The following is a 22428-nucleotide window of genomic DNA, read 5'->3' as shown; positions in this document are numbered from 1 at the left end:
ATGACATACCTCTCAAAAAAAAACATGACATAGCCCATAGTCTAGGACAATCATGCAAGCGTGAGTCTAGTGGGTTATCGAGTCGGTGCCTTCCTACGCATCAGCCTCGCTCGAGCGTGATTGTATGAGCGTTATTACCTGATCCATAAAGCTCACCCTTCCTTCAAAGATATGCATATAGTAGAAAAAAATACTTCAGGTTTATGGTGAATGTAATAAAACTTAGTGTGTAGTAGATGTTACATATATCTTTCTATGGGCTAGTTCAGAGTAAGAAGTTTGATTTAGTTCAAAACTAGAAAATTTACTGATTTAGTACACATTATTGGTACAATATACACATTATTGGTACAATGACCAACCGGAAAGCAAAAGAGATCCTTTCTATCTATCTTTTTCCATTGAATTAAACATGGAGCACAACCTGTTTGAAGTTTTGCAATAGCCCAGCACAAAAATACAAAAATATAATAAAATGGGCACAGCAAGAAAAGGAGTTCTCCAAGTTAATGGCTCTAAGTAGGTAAAGCTATCTCCCTTCCCTTTCTGCTTCTATATACTAGAATCTCGACTACCACTACCGAATAGTGATGGTATCAGTGATGGTATGAGCCCTAAACGATGACCTATGTCCCCTGCGTGTCAGTCACCTATAAACTTCCCTACAATGTACAGAGCACCAATCACCAGTCATACTTGGACCCTTTGTCTCGTTACTCGGCCACCAGTCACTGCCTGAGCGCCGAACTCTAGCACCCTCGGCCCGCCAATCCAGTCATCATCATCAGTGTCATCATCATCATCACCGCCGCCACGACCACCACGACCACGACCACCACCACGTCCTCTTGTAACAGCCACTAGCCTTCTAACTTTCGACGAACTTCTTGGAGTCAGACGCTTCTTCTGGACCGTGGCAGAAGTATACAGTACATAGTCCATGGAATCTTCTCGCAGCAATGTCTTGAAATCCTGTGCATCACAAGTCCCATCAGATGTTAAAGAGTTGTAGGATCATCAAGCCCAGGCCCAATGCAATTACATTTTCAGAAATGCTACCTGGTACACGAGCGCTACATCCTGCAGGCAGCTCGGCAAACTGATGTTAGTGTTGTTAATGTTAAGCGGGATATTCTGCTTGGAGATTGCTTCACCAGGTTTTGGTGGATCCTTCAGAGAAAATGCCTGTATTGAAATTGGAAATAAATCTGTCATGCAACATGTCTTCCGAGGACTAATTTCCAAACAAGGGAAAACACACACCTGACAGCGAGCATCAGTTAAACTGTAGACCATTTTCAAATGTCTCTTCAGTTTGAGAAGGAGCTGCAGAGCTATCGCATCATGGCAATCTTCCTGAAAACAAAGGCCTATTTAGTTTTTTTTTTCGAAACGGAAAAAAACAAAGGCCTATTTAGTTGAAGAAGATGAGATGCAAACATGCAAGGATTGCAACCATCTCCGCATCAATTATATTCTACCAAAATCCCTCACAACCCAAAACATATCAAGCTCACCTGAAGTTTGGCCATGTCAACATCTGACGTGCTGCATGAATTATTAAGCATCTTTTGAGGACTATCTGCCAGATTCTGGTCAGGATATCCCCTAGGTTCATGCATAACATTATCCACCATATCTTGCTGACCCACCACATCTTGCTGACCCACCATATCTTGCTGACCCACCACATCTTGCTGACCCACCACATCTTGCTGACCCACCACATCTTGCTGCTGATCCATGGAAGTCCAATTCTTCAAATTAGCCTCGATTGCTCCGGCTCTAATTTGAATAACTCGGTTTATATCATAGACCAAGTAAAGTGGCTCATCAGGAGATGTGAAAGGGAGAGATGCAAGAACTTCTACACAGTAACTGCAATATTCACACAACTTGGAGAGTCAGATACCAAATTTTAAGAATAAGAGGATCAACAGGCACATAACTAAATAACTTACACAAGAAAACCAATTGTGGGGTAACTCCGGCTGTCAGATATAAATTTGCGAACTATTGAGTGTACAAATTTGTTTCTTGAATTTCGATTTGCACGGATAAGACGATATATTCTGGATATGCCAGGTTTAACAAATGCAATCGGATTTGATTTCATGTTGGTTGCCACCACGTTATGGTTGCTGACTATGGTCTCGAAGAATCTGAACGACATTTGTAGGCCATCACCTAGGCGGCTTTCAAAAAATGAAGGATACCTGCAAAATAACGCCAATAGGTCAGATCATTTTATCCAATAAAGAAATGGAGAAATGAGAAGTTGAATCATCGTACTTTTCATTCATATTCATCAGCAAATGATGAGCCAACTTTGAGTTCCCCTCCACAGGGTCAGTTTCAAGTGCTATAAGGTGTGGAACACAGGTAATTGGATGAACTAAACCCTGGCGAAGAACAATTTCAACAATCTGCAAAAAAAAAAATATCACTGTTTTCTACTCTGAAATGAAAAGCAGGAAAGTGCAGAAATCAGTTGAACTAATTCACCTTTAGTGCAGCATGGCGAACTTGATCGTTCATATCCAAGGATCTCTCAAGAATAGAATTCCAATACAACTGGATAATACCACCACAGATGTTGGTGTCTCCCGCTCCAGCAGCAACAGGCACTTCACTCCCACCATTAGTTGCATAGGGTACAGTAGGCTTGCCAGTACTGTCAGCCGTGAGTTGGCTTTCCGCATCACGGAGATACTCATAAAGGTTTTGCAATCCTTGAATCTGGACAAGTAGGTCCAATTATATACAGAAAAAGCTACGCGGAGCAGAACCCATTACAGGAAAATGTCTATACCTTTAACCTATAATCAACATCAGAAGATAGTGATGCCTCTATCAGATTCAAAATATCTTTCTGTAGCATAAAATCAGGCTTTGCAATAAGTATGTATCCCAAAGCCTGCATGCACACATGAAAATTGTCATTTAATAAGGAAAATTTCATATAAAAATATCCAAGCACCCTAAAGAACTAAAGCAACAGTCAAATAGACAGGTTAAGTTACTTGAGTCGTTGCATGTTTCTAGCTACGAGTATCATCAAGTCAAATATTGAGTGTAATAATGCTGAGCGCACACACCTGCATAGCCCGAACCTTCAAGCTGAAATCATCCTTGCGGAGATACCTTTTCTTGAGCAATTCAAGAATCTTTGGAAAATCAAGTTGGTTTTCCGATGCTGCCAACAGTTTATAACCATATCTAAGGAGCAGGCCGAGACAGAATAATGATCGACCCAACACCTGAGTTTCAACAAGGCAAACTGTCAGCTCATCATAACTAAGCTACATGATAATTCTAAAAAAGCACCAACCTACATGATATTGCAAGTAAAAGAAAGTAGATAAAAGCAAGCAACATATGCAAATGTACTCAATAATCACATGTTCATCAAATTACTGCCACATAACACCATACAACTATGCCAATTGCTCAAAACTACTTCCAAAAGAATGTCCTAAACTATATTTCTAGAAGCTCCCACACCAGGTGGGCTCTGGGGAGGATTATACAAGGCAAGCCTACTTACCCCTGCACAGTGCAATGCAGAGAGGCTGCGTTGAATCTAGGACCTCTTGGCACAAGTGAGTACTTCACCACTCCATCAAACCCATCCTAAACTATGCTTGCATAGAATATTTCTATGCAATTCACCAAAAATGGAAATTAAAATAAGTAGAATTATCATAAAGAGAAGCTTATATGATGTTACTCCCTCCGTCCGAAAATACTTGTCATCAAAATGGATAAAAGATGATGTATCTCGAACTAAAATACGTCTAGATACATCCTTTTTTATCCATTTCGATGACAAGTATTTCCGGACGGAGGGAGTACATGTTATGATGTAAAATCTGTTTTGACTTTGAGACATACAGGGCACTAGAAAGGAATAAAGGATGTAAATGAAGAGAACAATATAAGATTCAAATGTACTCCCTCCGTCCCTAAATATTTGTCTTTCTAGAGTTTTCAACAAGTGACTACATACGGAGCAAAATAAGTGAATATACACTCTAAAATATGTCTACATACATCCGTATGTGGTAGTCTATTTGAATCTCTAAAAAGACAAATATTTCGGAACGGAGGGAGTAGCATGCATAGTACATTTCAGATTGCAGTTCACTCAATCAATACAATACCTGACCATCAGAATTAGGACCTGACAGATGCTTGTAGAAAAGGTTAACGAGGTACTCCAACAACCTCGGACCTCTGCCTGCTGCATTGCTAAGGGCAGAAAGACACCTGTTCATGAAAATGAGCAATAGAGATAAGTAAACATGATCCACAGAAAAGCAAGCAAGCTCAACTATTCATGCAAGAATTAAATGAGATTTGCAGTATTGCATCTAATGTGAGATTTTCATTAGATAATAACCAAGATGCAGACTGTGATGATGCATGCATGGAAAAGGTATGGATTACTTCACTTCTAGATATTATGTGTAACTATTCATACTTGAAAAAGGTACAGACTACAGCATTTTGTGAGTGCTTAACCATGACAAGGGAGATAAGTAAATGTTATTAACCTTTGTTGATTCGCAACAGTGTAACTTGAGTAGGTTAAGAGTCTGAACACTGACTTGCCATGGAAGACAGGCTCTGAGGCTTAACTTCTAAATTGTCATTGCTTGATCAAAGAACTATATATAGGACAACTGACTTGCTCCGCAAGACCCAAACCTCTATCTGTAATTTCCTAACAAAGCTTATCCCTGTCTTTAAATTGATAACCAAAAAAATATCTTTCCGACCGGATAGAATTCTAACGTCATTTGATTTGTTCCTAGTTTCCTACTAACTAATCCAATCGCCATTTTACAGCTACTGCCAGGCTGTAGGGCCCAGAGCCACGCCCATAAAAATTTATTTGAACTTTGCGATATTTACGACAGTCAGATCTGCGTCTTTATTCGCTTTTTATATATTCATACAAATTTAGCTAAACATCATATCTGATTTTCCATGGCTATAAAAACTACTCCCTCCATTCCCAAATATAAGTCTTTTTAGACAATCCAACAAGTGACTACATACGGAGCAAAATGAGTGAATCTATACTCTAAAATATGTCTACATACATCTGTATGTTGTAGTCCATTTGAAATGTCTAAAAAGACTTATATTTAGAAACGGAGGGAGTATAACCCAATTTTTTAGTAAATGGGTATCGGATATGGTTTTGCCAGGATAAGTATGGTACCAGTCCATATCTGTCCTATTTAGATTTTAAAAATGATGAATTTTTGGAGTAATGATGTGGCAGTTGCAAGATGAAACAATGTAAGGTAGACACTGTCAAAGATCATGATAAAAAAACTAAAAGCAATGGAATGAATAAAATTACTTGATACAGGCATGTACAACAGTCAAAAAAGAGTGGCGAATTATCATCTGCTTCAGGTCCTGCTCGAGTTCCTCAACCACAGTTTGTGGTGGCTTCCGTATGAGTGGGATAACAGCATCAATCACAAAAATTATACTTTCAAGTAACTGGGCAGTTGATTTACTGTCGACCTGCAGATACAGAAGAGGCAGACTGTAATGTATTCGCATAGCCCTTTACATTCACTTCCACAAAAGATATATCTCGGAATTCATCGCGGTAAGAAATTGAAAGGAAAAACTTGGGAATCTTCTTGTTTCTAGTAGAAAAAGACATTCAAACTCACAATGCATAAATTATTACTTGCTCACATGAACAACAATATCATTTTTAAGAAGCATAATCAAAACCAAGGCTCTACCATTTTCAGTAAAGTTGTGTACCTATTAGGCTGTTACACGTGACATTACAACTTGCCAATATAGACATTTATGCTCTACTGACTACTGCTCATGTCTGCAGCACAACTAGTAGGGGAACGTGAAACAAAAATACAATTCGGAAGGCATGTGCATTTGTGCAGCAACAGAGCATGGGTGAACCCTGGCCATCAGAAAGAACAGGCAGGAATAACCCATGCATCACAATAGCATGTGAGGAGCTAAAATATAGGGTGTGTTTCATTTGAGCCCAAGGCAACCCCAACAAAAGATTGACTAGCAATGTTTTGGTTGCCCTGTTTTGGCCAATTTTGGCAAAAAAAAAAATGAGCTGCAGTTGTTAAACTGGTAACATGGCTTTCAGGTCCAAAGCTATGGTAAGAAATATCGATGGCTTTCAGATCCAACAGTCAAAAATCATAAAACCTCATGGTCATGTGCACGCCTGAACCCCATGCAAGTGACATAAGAGGGCTGCAACAGACTGGAATAAGAATAGTTCGGTTGTGATATTTCATCATCTATAAGTTAGCCAGTAGTTTAGATTAGATTGCTCCCTTCGTATTAGAGATAAATTGCTAGGCTAACATCCATAAAAGAAGAGACATAAGCTACCAGTGGTATTAAGCAAAAACAACGAATTGTTCTTTCTCCATCTAATTTTCAGCATCTCAGTCTATAATGTATAACCCCATCTTTCTAACAAAAACGTATCCCACTTCAGATGTCACCACTCAGCACTCCTTTGTGAGGACATGACAAACATAGCCAGAAACCTCAACTTTTTTTTCTTAATGCTACCTGAAATTTGCTATAAGTTCATGTAATAAGCACAAATTACTTTTACAGGAGACGGCACATAGTTCAAGAGAAGGAAAGCCATGCTCACCTTATTCTTAAGATACGGTTGAAGTGTCACAACAAACTGAGAGGGATCGGTAACTGGAGTGCAGAGGGTGGGATCCACGATACAAAATGCTTGCAAGACAAGAACATAAGGAAGCGTGTGGATTTTGGTCTCATTATCAGCTCCCTCCTCAACCTTGACAACAAACATGATTAAGAATCAAACTCAATTATGCAAGATCTAGCTAGTGCAAAAAATTTGTCAAACAACTACCTGCAATATCCTTTCCAATAAGCGCCTGCATATCAATTCACATCGTTTCCGGAGCGATGTCATCATGGATGAGTTAATGCCTGCAGCCTTACTTGACTGCGGGAGGAACTCGAGAGTCAAACTGCGTTTTATAATGGTAATAAGGGGTTGATGATTGGGCATCTTTCTCAACATGTCAACAATTTGCTCTGTCTTTGTTGCGATCTCCATAGGAACTGAACTACCATCAGCAACCAAGTGTTTATGACTCCCAGATGGTTCATCGAACCACAGCTCATAAAATGTTTTGCATACAAGATCCTACAGAGAAAAAATGAAGATATCTATGTTCAACATTAACTAACATGGACAGTGAAAAGGAACTCAAAGCTTGCAGGTTCAAAGATGTTGCATAGCACTTTTTGTGTCACATGCTTAACCCCTAATATCAGATTTACTTTTAAAGACATCATTGTTAAGGACACAATAAAAGACATTTTGCAAGAGAGATTTCATGTGTAAAGAATTCCAGTCATTTACTTTATGTAATAAATATACAATTTTCCTGGTGAGGATGATTTCGATTTTGCAAATGTAAGGAAATTTCACATGTAAGAGGGACTAGCTATCTGCTCATGCAAATTTCACATGTAAGAGGGACTAGCTATCTGCTCACTGAAGTATGAAAACAACAATAAACGGAACATCCATAGTACAATATCAACTCTGGTATCATAACGTGCTGCCATGACTCAGGAGCACCAGTCAATGGTTTCGTACATAAACTTACCTGTACACTTGATTCCTCGTCATTAACACGCGAAATAATCTCCACAAAGGCATGACTTGTATCCGCATTCGGATTTGAAGCACAAAGATCACGGATAATTTTGATCGCACGTTTGCGAACACTTACTCCAGTGTCCTTTATCCGTTCAGCGACTTTTTCAATATACTGTTAATGGAAAGATAAAAGGTTAGTTGCAGAAAGGCAATAACAGCACTCAAGAACATGTCATAACTCATAACTTCATAAGTCCACCAACCTTAAGACCCACATCAGGGTGTGAAGCAATATGTCTTCCAACAAGCTCAAGTGCAGCTTCACGAACAGAAATAGCTGAATCACAAAACCTTCCTTCAACAGCAGATTGGACACGTTTGTCACCCAATACCTCAGGATCAGCTTCAACTATACTGCTGACCTACACAGAATTAAGGCTAACTAGTGATGTCTAATGTCCAAATGAAAATGATGTACATCATATATAGTTTTAAAAGTTTGTGTATACTCACCGCTCTTAAGGCCTTTGCTCTTATCACAGGAGAATTTTCTCTCAAGCTAGCCTGATAAAACATTGGGTATTAATGCCGCAACATCTAACTAAAATCAAACATCGAGAAGCAATACATACCAAAAGGAGGGAAAGAATTTTGTCAAAACCCCGAGAGAACGAGTTCTTCTGGCCAAGTGCCAAGCAAATTTTCTTAGCCCAGTCTCTGGATAATGCCAAGCCACTTCCAGAATCTCGCAGAATCTCCTTAGATTTCAATCTGGCAAGATAGTAGATAATCTTCTCCTGAGAAGATATGTCTTCTTTGTACCACATGCAGAGATAGAACCTGCATACAAAATGGGAATCAATTTGCAGTAACATTTGGACAACAAAAACAAAGGTATCACACTACATACCATCTAGAAAACAGGTTCCCATCATCTTGTGGCCCAGCTTCCTGGAGATAATTCAAAAGTATTTGTTGAACAGTATCCACTGCTGTCACCTCATCAGGTATAGCAGTTTTTTTCTTATGTGCGGTAGATGCTCTTTTGCCCTTTTCTTTATTTTCTAGCTCATAGTATGACTGTAGCACACTGAGCTGTTGCTTGCAAAAGCATAAGGGGCAAACAGAATCACGCTGTAAGTTTTCCTGACTGCCAGCCCCCATACAATCTGAATGGAAACATCTCCCACATACATCACATGCCATATTTATACCTCTTCCACCAAGGCAAACACAACATTTATTTTTCAAGATTTTTGAGCTATCATTCTCTGCATCAGTGAGCTCTTGCAGTATCCAAAGCTTCTCCTTGCTACAGATGACAGAATCACGCTTCAATCTTGATGCAATACCACCAAGAAGATCAATAGCAAAGCAGCGAGCAGAAGTGTCCTTTGATTTCAATCCAGCATTTTGAAGCAGCAACACACAGAGAACCTATACATAAGAATAGTACTTGTAGGCATTATGAAATTGACTACTTGAACTAGAATATTCCAATTGTGAGTTTTGATTACAAAAATGCATTAATGCTAAAGCAGCCCATAAACGACATTTACTGTCTCAACAATAGCACTGTCAGTGCACAGTTTACCTCAAGTATAGGGGCAGCAGCTGGATACTCGGGCAAGTTTAGTACTGTTAGCAAGTCCTGAACAAGATTTTCTATAATCCCTTTGGCTTCTGACACATCTTGAGATTTAGCAGCAGTGAAACGTTGAAGCACATTGGTCCAGAAAAGGCAACAAGCCTCCGTTGCTGCTTCATGGCAGTTAATTGGATAATTAGCATCGACTGAGGCATCAATGATAGTGCTCCAATTTACTGTTCCCTTTAAGCTATCAGGAACATTTGCACTGAACTGAACCAAGTGAACTAGGAGGGCTGTTATCATCTGGATTTGCTTTTGTTCTTCGTCAGCTAGATGGTAAGTTCTAATAGCATTTTTTGAGAACTGTAACTTGCGGACAAGATTAAGTGTTTCATCAACCAAGTAACTCCTGTGTTGTGTGTATGATGAAAAAACCTGTGCAAGAGTTGAAAGGTAAGAAAGGAAATTATTTGGACAACTGAAAGGGTGGGAAATTGTGAGTCAATAAGCAAAGAGCTACCATGCAAATAACACCGATCGCCTTCAATTGTAAAAGCTGCATATTGTCCACCAAGAATGTAGTAAAGCAGGTTTTTGCTAACTGCAGGATACAACTATCTGATAAGCGCACCGTTGTGAGGAGTTCTTTAAGAAAGCCCAATATCAAGCATAGTTTCTGCACAGCAGAATATATAGAAGCAGAAACTCTGACAAAGAAAAGGACAACTGAACTGTATTAGTTCCCCACAAACACTTCATAAAAAACTAGAGAAGGGAAAAATCAAGCATAGATTAATCACATACTTGTTTGCAGAAGATTTCCTCGCACTTAAATTAGAAGCAGTGCGCCTCTTTTTGCTAGCTGGTCCATTTTCCATGTCGTCTTCATCTTCATCTCCTAGATTTGACCAAAAGAGAATTTATTAAATGCTATAATCTGTGATGTACACACATAATTTAATCATGACATATAAGTTTAGTAACCACCAAATGGTCACCACAACTAAAGCACTAAATTAGTACATGCAGGTATTAAATGTTAATCCGTGGTGTGAACACATAATTTAATCATGGCGGGCTTCCATTTTCTAAATTAAAAATATATATATAAGTTCAGTAACCACCAAATGGTCACCATGAAGCACTAAATTAGTACATATACGTAAGCAGGGATAATGAATTTTCGCCAAAATTAAACAATCTTGTTTTGAAGGAAATGACAAGGTACGATATATGCCCCGAGTCCCCAAGAACATGGATGTATATATCCAACTTAGAGAAATGTGAGTGCAGAACCATGAAAAGCCAACGATAGTACTTGCAGAACTCCACAAGTAAATGTAGAATTGTGTATTTTTCAATGTTCAAAAGATGGTATAACAACTACCATCATTAGTGACGTTTCCAGCTGGCTTGTAAAGAGCTCGGAAGGTTGGGTTACTTGCAGCCATACAATCCATTATCTGATGTCTTGAGAAATCAATAATTCGCTCAATAAGCTGATTCAACCAAAGTTCTTATAGTCAGAAACCTCAACAATATGATTCATAACAAGATAGGAAGGAATTCAGAATGTGTGAACCTCTTCTCGATACAGCTGCTTTGGCATATCAGGGTTGGTCATGATTGCTAACGCCGCATGAATGGACTCCAAAGCAGAGAAGACTGAGTGTTCAGCATCTGCAGCATCAGGCTGAAGTCACCCAAGCACTAGTCAGACTACAATATGCAGCATCTTTTATTCAAAGAATACGGAGGGAAGGGCTATAGTGAATAGCTCACATTTTCTTTCACGTCTATTGACAATCCTTGAGAACACCGGATCTGCCGGTCTATCACATGTAAGAGACAAGTAAGCGTATCCATGGGAATCTCATGTAACATCCCCTTTGATCGAACATATGTAATTTCATTTACAAGAACCTTCACATCATTCAGTGCAATTGATAGCCAATCATCACCATCTGCATTATCAGGGATTTCTGCTTTTCCACAGAAGTCCTCCACCAGCTCACGGAAGTTGGCAATGACTTCTAGAATACATAATCCAAACTCAAATTAGCTGAATGTTTGAAGTAAAACAAGAGGAAGATGGGACATACATGAATTAAAAAAAATAAACCTTGACTACTAGGAATGCTGGGGCCAGAACTTGAAGCAGAGTTATCTTTCTTCCTCACTTTCGGTTTCCTTGAAGCAACTGAATCTGGTGAGAGTTCATTCTGCAACAGAAAGCATGTTAGCACAAAGACAAAGTGGTCACAAGGAACTGAACATTGGTAAGACGCAAAACCATTGGTATCTAACATACATGAAGATCCTCTCGGTGTGAGCTGGTGTCATCTGGAGGAAATGCATGATCCTTCCGTGCTTTAGTCAGATTAGGTGCAAGATCCTCGAATTGCTTCTCGCGTTCTCGATTATGATATTCCTGACCATCAAGCAGACCTGAAAAACTTGACCAACGTAAGACGGAATTACATAGTGAGACAAGAAAGCTTAATATAGAAATAATATGCAACGCATTAAAAATTCATATGTAAGCTACATTATTTTGTTAGGACAACAAATTGTGGGCTTGAATGTTAGGTTCAACAGAAGTTGCACCGGGGTAGAATAAGCAGAGTATATACATTAGCATTGCGCTAAAAATGTTTTTAAGTTGACATGACAATATTGAGGGCCAAACTAGCAAATTAGTACTCCTATAATATTGCCAGTATAAGAAGAGACAAAATGGAGGGAACTTGAAATTTTCTACTTCACAGTTCACATGCGATACACCAGGAACAGTTCACATAGAAGTGCCCAAAAATAACTTACAGCAATAGCACACCATCCAATCTATCAACTTCTATAGAGCCATGTACCATCGATGTTATTAACAGAAAGCAAATTTCCAAAAAGAATCGACCATTTACTTTAGAAAGAGCTTCTTCACCCCAACTGCTCGGGAATCGAACCCTGGTCAGGAGCCACAATCTAGCTCATTACCACCAACGTAATTCTCGGGTTCAACTCTGGATAATAATTATTAATTAGCTTTCTTTTTTCTTTTCTACAAACTCGGTGATCTGAGTATAGTAGGTAGATTATATTATTTGTGTGTTTCCTGAAGACAAGGATCACCCAGGAGGACTAAAAAGGGCAGCCCGGTGTACTTAGCTCCCGCTGGCGCAGGGTCCAGGGAAGGGTCCAACCACTTTGGGTCTTTTGTATGCAGCCTTTCCCTACATTTCTGCAAGAGGCTGTTTCCAGGACTTGAACCTGTGACCTCATGGTCACAAGGCAACAGCTTTACCGCTGCGCTAAGGTTCAGGAGGACTGCTGAAATATAAGGTAAGTAGCTGGAGCATAAAATATTTTTAGTGCATATGTATAAACATTTCCATTGAAAACCTACTAGCCTATAACGAATTGGCTCCATATAGACATCCTGCTGTTGCCACGTGGAATTGGCCATGCTTAAACATTTATCCGACACACTGCAGCAAACGCTCACAAGGCAAAGTAGGAACTTTAGAATCTAGATGATTCTCGGTATAATATTTTTGTATCTGCTGGTACAGTAATAGAAGGACTAGAATTGTTCTGAGGATATGATAAATAAACCATAAATGGCACATTAAGCCGGTAAAGGCCTGTTTGGTCATGCTACTTGATTATAACTCAAGGCTGTAACTCTATTTGCAAATGGTCAACTATTTGGGATCCCCATTGACAGGACGTTGACATAGCAGGCCAAAATACTGATGCTGCATTCCCATTTTGAGCAGCAAACAAAGATGCTGAAATAGATTTAAAAGAGTGACTGCAACGTTACCATATTAATCTAGAAAATAAGGCCGCTCCTTTTGTGCCTTTGTTATGGATGCAACTTACCTCTATTGCGCGGGGCATATATATGTGTACTTGGGGTGAAAAGTAGACTAATACGAACTCCTAGACCAATACTAATACTCCTTAACACTATTATCTATCAAAAGCTTCATAGAGCCTGAATTAATAACCATAGTTTTAACAAGTTGCCGCGACCTAAGTATCTATGAAAGATAGGTGACTAACTCCCGGCCAACAACTGGAAAAACTCATTAAAAAGGAGACGATAATTAGTCGAAAACTGGTGATGGCCACTGGCCAGAGCTTCTGCACAAAGAGAGAGGGTAGAAATGGAGCCAACATAGAATGGAGCATGGAGCTGTGTGGTGCTGCCGTGGTCAGATGACAGAAGCCGTGAAGTGTGATGTTTGTGCATAAATGTTTGAGGAAGGCAAGAGTAAAGCGGGCATCAAATGGTTGGGCAAAATTTGATCTCTCCACTTGTGCTACCATTAGTCTACTGAGGCCTAATCTGGGACTTCAGTTACTATCCAAGCCATCAAAAGACATCGTTTAAACAAGTCCAAAGAGCTAGGTACCAGCTAATGCCAACCATTAATTGAAACATATATAGTCAGACTATGCATCACCCAGGATGAAGAATAACCTTTTTACGTCCTGTAAATTTTGTCTTACGTCGGAAGTGAAAAGAGAAGGTAAGAAAATGTATGCCGGTCGAAAAGGATATTTTACGTGACGTAAAATTACGAATGTAAAATATAGTATAAAATATACATATAAATGTAAATTTTGTGGTTTTATGACTCATATCTTACTTTCTTATACCAATTTTTGTGTAGTTAATCAATATGAACGTAATTATTCGTATACAAAATGTAATGACGTAAGTAAACCTTGGGTGTAGAAAAACTTATTCAACGCCCTGGGTGATGAATAGCATTACTATATATGTGTGTGTGTGTGTGTGTAGTTAAAATATAGCTTAAATTAGTGTTCATTCCACTTGTCGGTGTATATTTCCAGAATTCCAGCATGTTGCCTTCTATACGGTTCAAAAACTGTTAGAAAGAAACAGACATATTTTATAGCAGTAGTGCTAGGTATAGGTCATATATGCATCAAAATAACAAAAAATAAAGGTTTTAAACAATAAAACTTACCTGCATATGCACTAAGTTACATAAATGAACAGGAAAGCCTTTGAATTAGTTCTGTTCCGGGAAGGAAACCCACTGCATAATGAATAAGTGAGCAATGCCAACACATGAGCGTGTCAAGGCGGCTAAGTGCAACAGTGGAGTGGTGGAACTACCACTAATACTTTAAGCTAGGACTTGAGTGGCTTGATTTATCGTGAAGAGAACTATTTATATTATATGGGCCACTGCCAAAATAATATGGATCACTGGATACTATTTCACCAAGCCCTGCAAATCAGACACCATAGTCCACATTCAAAAATGTTCGGGCAATATTAGGTCAAAGCGCTGTCTACCGTGCCAGTTAATTCATGGAACTATAAGTAAGAAAGATGAGGAAGCAGCAAATTCTGTACTGCATCACCTTATTAACGACCATACATCATCAAGGGGCTAAACAGAAGCTCAGCACTGTGACATTCGGAAACCCTGTCCCCGACAAGGAACCACTGACATATTTCAACTCCTAGCGTTACACGAAATGGCTTCTGACTAAACTCTGTTCAGTATGGACTCGAAAGCCACTAAATTCTGCTCTGCTTAGCTACATTACATACGAAAAACAAAATGATACACCACACTAGGTTTACCAAATAGTGGAATGGCGTGGCATAGCAGTTATTTTTTCCAACCAAATTCCATGGCACGAAACTGAGCTTGCTCAAAGAAATTTGACATCTACCAGAGCAGCAACTCCAACACGAGCAACCACCATGCTACCTACCATGAAAACTCACACCAGCGCTCGGGCAGCATGATAGAGATACAGCAGCATATAAGTCCAGTCCAAGTAAAGTGATATCGAAGCACAGTTCATACAGGAGTTCGAGAGTTGAAGCTGGTAAGCTAGTACAGTAGCTATCAAGTCAACCACAGAAGCTAGTAACCTGAAGAGTCCAGACAAGTACCCTGTCCATTTCAATGTGCGGAAACATAACGAGCATTGTGTTACATGGGTAGCTAGCTAGCCGGAGCGGCCTAAGGAAGGCTGCGTTTACCTTGCGAAGGAAGAGGTTGGGGAGTGCGGGGCTTGAACTTGAAGGCGTCGGGGTTGTGCTTGAGCACCTCCCTCCAGAGCAAGGAGCACTCGCTGGGATCCACCGCGACGTGATCGGCTTCCGTGAAGCCCCTGCGTTGTTTACATGAAAATGGAACTCAGTGGGGCGAAATTCCCGGCGGGAGCAGCGAGAAGGGGAGGGAGGGAAGGGTGACTAACAGGTGGGAGATGTCGGTGCTGGCGAGTATGCGGGCGATGGCAGCCGCCTGCATGATCATGTCGGGGCGGTCTGGCTCGGCGAGGGGCTCGTCGTGGTCGTGGAGGTCCGTGCCGAGCGTAGCGGGGAGGGTGGGGAGCGGCAGAGCGGCGGCGATCTCGGAGTGGACGGTATTGGGCAGGCGGCAGGCGCGCTCGAAGCCGGCCCTCCCAGGCTCCCTCCCGTCGCCGTCGCCGGCGCCGGCCGGAAGGTCCATGGCCGGCGGGCAGGCGGGCGAAACCCTAGATCGATTTCGAACGGGAGAGGCTTCCCAGCGAGCAAGGACTTGGAGGGCGCGTCGCTTACTCGGACGGAAAGGGGATTTTGTGCAGTTGCTTAGCTAAGCGTTTAGTAGTTGGGCGGTGCTGCAAATTAGGAAGTTACGGTGGGGTGGCCGGACCGGAGAGAGGGCTCCGACGACCAATCTTGTGGGGGAAGGATAGAAGCAGCCAGCCATTGAAGTCACGACGGCAGTAACATAGATGTGGTGGGGTGGTAGGCACAGTAAAGAAATGTTTTGATGGGTTGGATTGGGTTGGGTGGGCCCAAACAAATTCAAAAGCTTTTTTTTTTTAGCATCAGTACAGACACAAGCGCTCATATACACGCGCATACACTCATCCCTATGAACGCACACACGCACACCCTACCCCTATGAGCATCTCCGAGAGACTGAGCCGGCATATCATCTTGAGATTTACGAAGTCACCGTAGGCGCCTCGTCGTCGACGGGAACGTCTTCTCCCACTGAAAGCGCATCGCCGGAAATCCTGAAATAAATCCAGGAATAATGCGAGCACCAGGATTTGAACCCTGATGGGTTGGGGATACCACTGTCCACTTAACCAACTCAACCACAGTTTGATTCGCAATTCAAAAGCTTTCTTGTCGTGGGTTTTGCGATGTTTCTTTTAATTGTTTGGATCACTTAGCACGTATGTCACTCTAAACGAACAAAAACGGTGTGTTTGGGTCGGCCAAACGGACGGGATTGTTCGCTTTTTAGTTTGGGTCGGCTGCACCCCCCAACGGGTGGCTGACGCATTTTTTCCGCGTCCAAAAAACAAATTCAAAAATGCCGAATTAATAAACATAACTAAACATTAAACGGTCAGTCAACCGCCGGCCAAAGTCCACTTAAACATTAAAAAAACTAAAACCGTGACCGCACGCTACCCTAGGTCATGTCGTCGTTGTCGTCGTCGTCGATGAGGTTGGCGAAGGCTAGAGGCGCCCAACCCACGGGAAGGCGGTCTCCCCCGCCAGCCGTGCCAACTCCTCCAGCGTCTGCTCCGACGGTGGCATTGCTGCGTGATACGTCTCCAACGTATCTATAATTTTTTATTTTCTCATGCTATTATAATATCAATCTTGGATGTTTTATATTCCTTTCTGTGGTGATTTATATCATTTTGGGGACTAACCTATTAACCAAGTGCCAAGTGTTAGTTGGTGTTCTCTACTTGTTTTTGGTTTTCCATGAAATCAGTATCAAACGGAGTCCAGACGCTACAAAACTTTTTGACGATTTTTTCCTGGACAAGAGAGATCCTAGAAGCTTCGGGAGGAGACCAGACAGCAACCGAGGAGACAGCAAGGCAACAGGGCACGCCTATGGGCCCCACGGGGCTCTGTCTGGCCTAATTCCACTTCTATAAATTCTCAAATATTTGGAAACCAACAGAGCCACCCGGAACACTTTTCCCGCCGCTGCAAGTTTCTATTCTTCCGCAATCTCATCTAGAGGCCTTTTCCGGTACTCTACCGGAGGGGAATCGATCGCGAATGGCTTCTACATCATCCTTGTTGTCTTCCGATGATGCGTGAATAGTTCACCACAAACCTATAGGTCCATAGCTAGTAGCTAGATGGCTTCTTCTCTCTCTTTGATCTTCAATACAATGTTTTCCTCAGTGTTCTTGGAGTTATATTCTATGTAATCTTCTTTTTGTGGTGTGTTTGTTGGTATCCAATAAATAATGGGTTTATTATCTGAATATTAATGAAGTCTTTTCTGAACTTTATTATGCATGATTGTTATAGCTTTGTATTTCTCTTCAATCTATTTGTTTGGTTTGGCGAACTAGAATGATTTATCTTCAGCGAGAGAGGTGCTTTGTGATGAGTTCAATCTTGTGGTGCTCTATCACAGTGACAGAAAGGCAAGACAAGTATTTGTATTGTTCTCATTAATGGTAAAATGACGGGGTTTACTCGTATTGATTGGGTTTACTTTGTCTATATCATGTCATCTTGCTTTAAGGTGTTACTTTGTTTTTATTAACTTATAATACCCTAGATGCATGTTGGATAGCGGTCGATGGGAGGAGTAATAGTAGTAGATGCAGGCAGGAGTCGGTCTATTTGTCTTGGACGTGATGCCTATATATATGAGCAAAATATTCTCTGCTGCAATTTTCATCTTTTATTTTGTTTTGCAATTTATCTGTCTACCTATACAAGATTTGATCCTTGCAAGTAACGAGTTCAAGGGGATTGACAACCCTCTTGTCCGCGTTGGGTGCAAGTATTTGCTTTTATTTGTGCAGGTGTTGTTCACGAGGCTTTGTGTGATTCTCCTACTGGATTGATACATTGGTTCTCACTAAGTGAAATACTTATCTCTACTGTGTTGCATCTCCTCTCCTCTTCGGGGGGAAATCCCAACGCAGCTCACAAGCAGCACTGCACGGCGGGCGGGCGCCTCCTCTTGCTACTCACTGCGCTCCTCCTCCTCCTCCTCCTATGCCCAGTGGGAGCGGCGCTCCTCCTCCTCGCGCTCAGCCTGCATTTGGTGCACCGTTGGCCCACTCCTCCGCCAGCCGGTCCTGCCTCCATCGCTCGAGGTAAGCCACCTCCTCCTCCGTGACATGTCCATGTAGACGGCTAGCGCGCTCACCCACTCGCGGACAATGCCAGTCTACACGTACATCTCCGACGCAGGCTTCATGGGCGTTGTGGCCATGCGCTTAGGCTCAGCCTTGGGCTCGAGGGCAGGCGGCGGTGGTGGGGGTGGACACAGTCCTCGCCGTCGACAGCGCGTGTCCTCCTTGCATTTGCTCTCCTCCAAGGTGCGCTGCAGCGCCGCCTCCAATGCGGCATGGTAGGCCTCCTCCTCCTCCTCCGGCGTGACCTCTAGGGGCGGCGGCACGAAGCCGGGGTTGAGTTGCACACCACCACAGCGGGCCACTGCGTGCTCTAGTGCGGATCGGTGTAGGATCAAAAGTATGTCTAGAGAGGGGTGATTAGACTACTTGACCAAATAAAACCTAACTGAAAGTGCAACTAATCCCCAGGTGGCTTTGGTAATTCATAACAACATATAGCTCATTGAACTAATATCTATTCAAGTTTAATATTTCAGAAAGTTTAATGAATGGCATGGCATGAACTATAGATGTGGACCCCTCAAAATGCTAAGGACACATATTGGCAAAAGCTCAAGACTCTTCATTTCTAATTTAGTGATCCAAGATCACATTGAGCCCATAGGAAAACCAATAATATTAAAAGGGGATAAGGTGTTGCTTAATGGCTTGCTTGCTCAAATGCTTAGTGATATTGCTCCAAAATCCCTCAATCACTTTCTCATTCCAAATATGTCAAAACCCTAAACTCAAACTCGGCCCCACCGATTCTTTCTACCCGGAGCCACCGAGTTCATATGACATAGCCATTGCCAGAAACCCTAACAGTTTGGTCACCGATACGGATCTCAATCTCACCAAGATGGCCTTGCCAATGCTCTGTGACTTGTTGCGTTTATTTCGGTCTCACCGAGTTATGCAATTGGTCTCACCGAGTTGGCTTGGCATTTGCTCTATTATCTTATTGCTTCACTTCGGTCTCACCGGGTTGATGCAATCGGCGCCACCGAGTTGATGTTTGCCCTAAGCCCTAGCACATCGGTCCCACCGAGTTGTTCCAGTCGGTCCCACCATGATTCCTAATGTTCACATTTTGAACTAAACCGGTCTCACCGAGTTCATCTATTCGGTCTGACCGAGTTGGGTCAAATGTGTGTAACGGTTGGATTTTGTGTGGAGGCTATATATACCCCTCCACCCCCTTCTCCATATGTGAGAGAGCCAGCAGAACGTGCCTACACTTCCACCATACATTTTCTGAGAGAGAACCACCTACTCATGTGTTGAGATCAAGATATTCCAATCCTACCACAAGAATCTTGATTTATAGCCTTCCCCAAGTTGCTTTCCACTCAAATCATCTTTCCACCATAGCCAAATCTGTAAGAGAGAGTTGAGTGTTGGGAGACTATTATTTGAAGCACAAGAGCAAGGAGTTCATCATCAACACGACATCTATTACCTTTTGAAGAGTGGTGTCTCCTAGATTGGTTAGGTGTTGCTTGGGAGCCTCTGTCAAGATTGTGGAGTTGAACCAAGAAGTTTGTAAGGGCAACGAGATCGCCTACTTCATGAAGATCTACCCAAGTGAGGCAAGTCCTTCGTGGGCGATGGCCATGGTGGGATAGACAAGGTTGCTTCTTCGTAGGCCCTTTGTGGGTGGAGCCCTCGGTGGACTCGCGCAACCATTACACTTCGTGGGTTGAAGTCTCCATCAACGTGGACGTACGATAGCACCACCTATCAGAACAACACCAAAAATCTCTGTGTCTCCACTGCGTTTGCACTCTCCAAACCCTTCCATTTACCTTCATATGCAATGTTTTTACTTGCCGCTCCTACACTCTTAGAATTGCATGTGTAGGTTGATTACTTGACTTGTGTTAGTTGCTAAAATCTGCCCACAACTAAAATTGGGAAAAGGTTAGATTTTTATTTGGTCAAGTAGTCTAATCACCCCCGCCTCTAGACCTACTTTCGACCCTACAAGTGGTATCAAAGCTTTGGTCTCCATTTTCCTTGATTTCCATAGCTTTGGTGATCATAACCTTGGTTTCACAGCCTAGGAGAGTATGGCGTCTAGCGAGGGAAATTACCACCGTAGAGGTCCTTACTTTGATGGTACTAATTTTGCTAGTTGGAAGCATAAGATGAAAATGCATATTCTTGGTCATAACCCCGCCGTTTGGGCTATTCTTCGAGGATGGAAAAGAACCGGATCATGAAGCGTCTGCGGATGAAATTATGATGTTGCAATACAATGCTCAAGCTTGCGATATTCTCTTCAATGGATTGTGCCCCGAAGAATTCAACAAAATCAGCTGCCTTGAGGATGTAAAGGAAATTTGGGGTACTTTGTTGATATGCATGAAGGTACCGAGTCTGTCAAGGAATCCAAATTTGATGTGCTTTAAAGTCAACTTGACAAGTTCAAGATGAAGGATGGTGAAGGAGTCGCCGAGATGTACTCTAGGCTTGATCTCATCACCAATGAGATTGCCGGCTTAGGAAGCGAAGAGATGACCGACAAATTCATCATCAAGAAGATCCTAAGAGCCTTGGATGGAAAATATGATACAGTGTGCACCTTGATTCAAATGATGCCCGATTACAAAGATCTCAAGCCCATGGAAGTCATTGGTAGAATTGTTGCTCATGAGATGTCACTCAAGGATAAGAAAGAGCTCCACAACAAGTCAAGTGGTGCTTACAAAGCTTCAAGTGATGCTCCTACAACATCAAGTGAGAAACAAGTCTTCAATGAAGAATTGAGCCTAATGGTGAAGAACTTCAACAAATTATACAAGAATAGAAGCAAAGAAAGAAGGTCCAAGTCATGGTCCTACAATGGCAAAAGGTCTTCTAGTCGTGATCGTAATTGCTACAATTATGGAAGACCCAACATTACTCCAATGAGTGTACGGCTCCCTACAATAAAAGAGAAGATTCACCAAAAAGGAGAAGTAGAAGAGATGAATCACCTCCAAGAGAGAGAAGGAGTATAGATGATCGCTATGAACGAAGACCCTCTCGTAGAAGCAAGGATTCGGGGAAAGGAAGGACAAGTCATCAAAGAGCTACACAAGACGAAGACATCAAGCTCATGTTGGTCAATGGGTATCCGGTTCCGACTCCAACAACTACTCTGAGAGAAGCTATCACTCCGACTTCGAAGGTATTCAAGATGAAGGTGTTGTCGATCTTGCACTTGTGTCATCCAACTCCTACGACATATTTGACTCACCAAATGAAGGAATTGGAAGATGCTTCATGGCTAAAGGCCCTAAGGTATCACACCCCGATTATGTTGATTTCAATAGCGATGAAGATGATTTGCTAGGTGATGATGACTTACTTGTTGACAACCTAGTGATGAAAACTATGATGAACTTGCTAATAATCATGCTAATCAAGATGAAACGAATGGCAATGATAAGAGGGAGATTGAGCGTCTAACTAAAGAACTAGACACTCTTAAGTTGGCTCATGAAACAACTCTAGAGGATCATAGAGAGCTCCAAAGGACTCATGAGAAACTATGCTTCGAGAAGCTAAATTTAGAGTAAGAGCATGAGTTCCTAAAAGTTATCAATGATGATCTTCGGAAGAAGAGTTCTTCTTATCTTGCCAAACGTCTCCTCTTGTCTACTTTTATGCCACAAGTAAAATCTAGCAACAAGAAGAAGAAAGATTCTTCCTCTAGTAGTATCAATAACCATGTTAAATCCAATACTGTTGCTTCTAGCAGTTCTCTTGGTTCCACTAATGATTCTCTTAGACAAGTTACACTTAAGCAAGAAAATATCTTATTAAAGGGAATTATAGAGAAAGGTGTTTACAAGAGCCTTGCCGAAAGTAAGCAATTTGAGGAAATTGTACGCAAGCAAGGAAGGCACCAGAAGAATCAAGGTGTTGGTTTTGAACGAAAGTTCAATGCCAATGGAGTTGAGTGGGAAGAAGGTCAATACCCCAAGACGAAGTTTGTTCCTCAACAAGAGAAGTA

The 22428-nt window shown here is 41.6% G+C and overlaps 1 protein-coding gene across 1 annotated transcript; it reads right to left on the bottom strand.

Annotated features, from left to right (window-relative positions):
• Positions 1–376: 376 nt before the first annotated feature.
• LOC123045123 (sister chromatid cohesion protein SCC2) lies at positions 377–15992 on the bottom strand. Its single transcript, XM_044468067.1, has 28 exons — positions 15522–15992; positions 15304–15434; positions 11578–11714; positions 11389–11488; positions 11049–11299; positions 10849–10959; positions 10654–10765; positions 10071–10164; positions 9787–9973; positions 9270–9701; positions 8586–9112; positions 8308–8515; positions 8189–8239; positions 7939–8097; positions 7683–7847; positions 6914–7213; positions 6683–6835; positions 5375–5544; positions 4164–4269; positions 3099–3260; positions 2813–2917; positions 2506–2739; positions 2293–2426; positions 1962–2216; positions 1518–1878; positions 1264–1356; positions 1060–1185; positions 377–972 (listed from the first exon to the last, which is right to left on the bottom strand). The coding sequence occupies exons 1-28, from the start codon at positions 15773–15775 to the stop codon at positions 691–693; spliced, it is 5400 nt and encodes a 1799-aa protein (XP_044324002.1). The 5' UTR covers positions 15776–15992; the 3' UTR covers positions 377–690.
• Positions 15993–22428: the final 6436 nt, after the last annotated feature.

This window comes from Triticum aestivum, chromosome 2B (genome assembly GCF_018294505.1).
Source record: "Triticum aestivum cultivar Chinese Spring chromosome 2B, IWGSC CS RefSeq v2.1, whole genome shotgun sequence".
Classification (NCBI taxonomy): domain Eukaryota; kingdom Viridiplantae; phylum Streptophyta; class Magnoliopsida; order Poales; family Poaceae; genus Triticum; species Triticum aestivum.
Note: the sequence above shows the minus strand (reverse complement) of the source record. Positions and strands in the feature narration are given on the sequence as shown.

Bases quoted from the DNA above. Each gene is read 5' to 3' on its own strand.
- LOC123045123 (XM_044468067.1), bottom strand. From the start codon at position 15,775: ATGGACCTTCCGGCCGGCGCCGGCGACGGCGACGGGAGGGAGCCTGGG. The intron at 11,300-11,388 runs GTTTATTTTTTT...TATGTATTCTAG, and splicing joins CAGCATTCCTAGTAGTCAAG to AAGTCATTGCCAACTTCCGT. The intron at 6,836-6,913 runs GTAGTTGTTTGA...TTTGTTGTCAAG, and splicing joins TATTGGAAAGGATATTGCAG to GTTGAGGAGGGAGCTGATAA.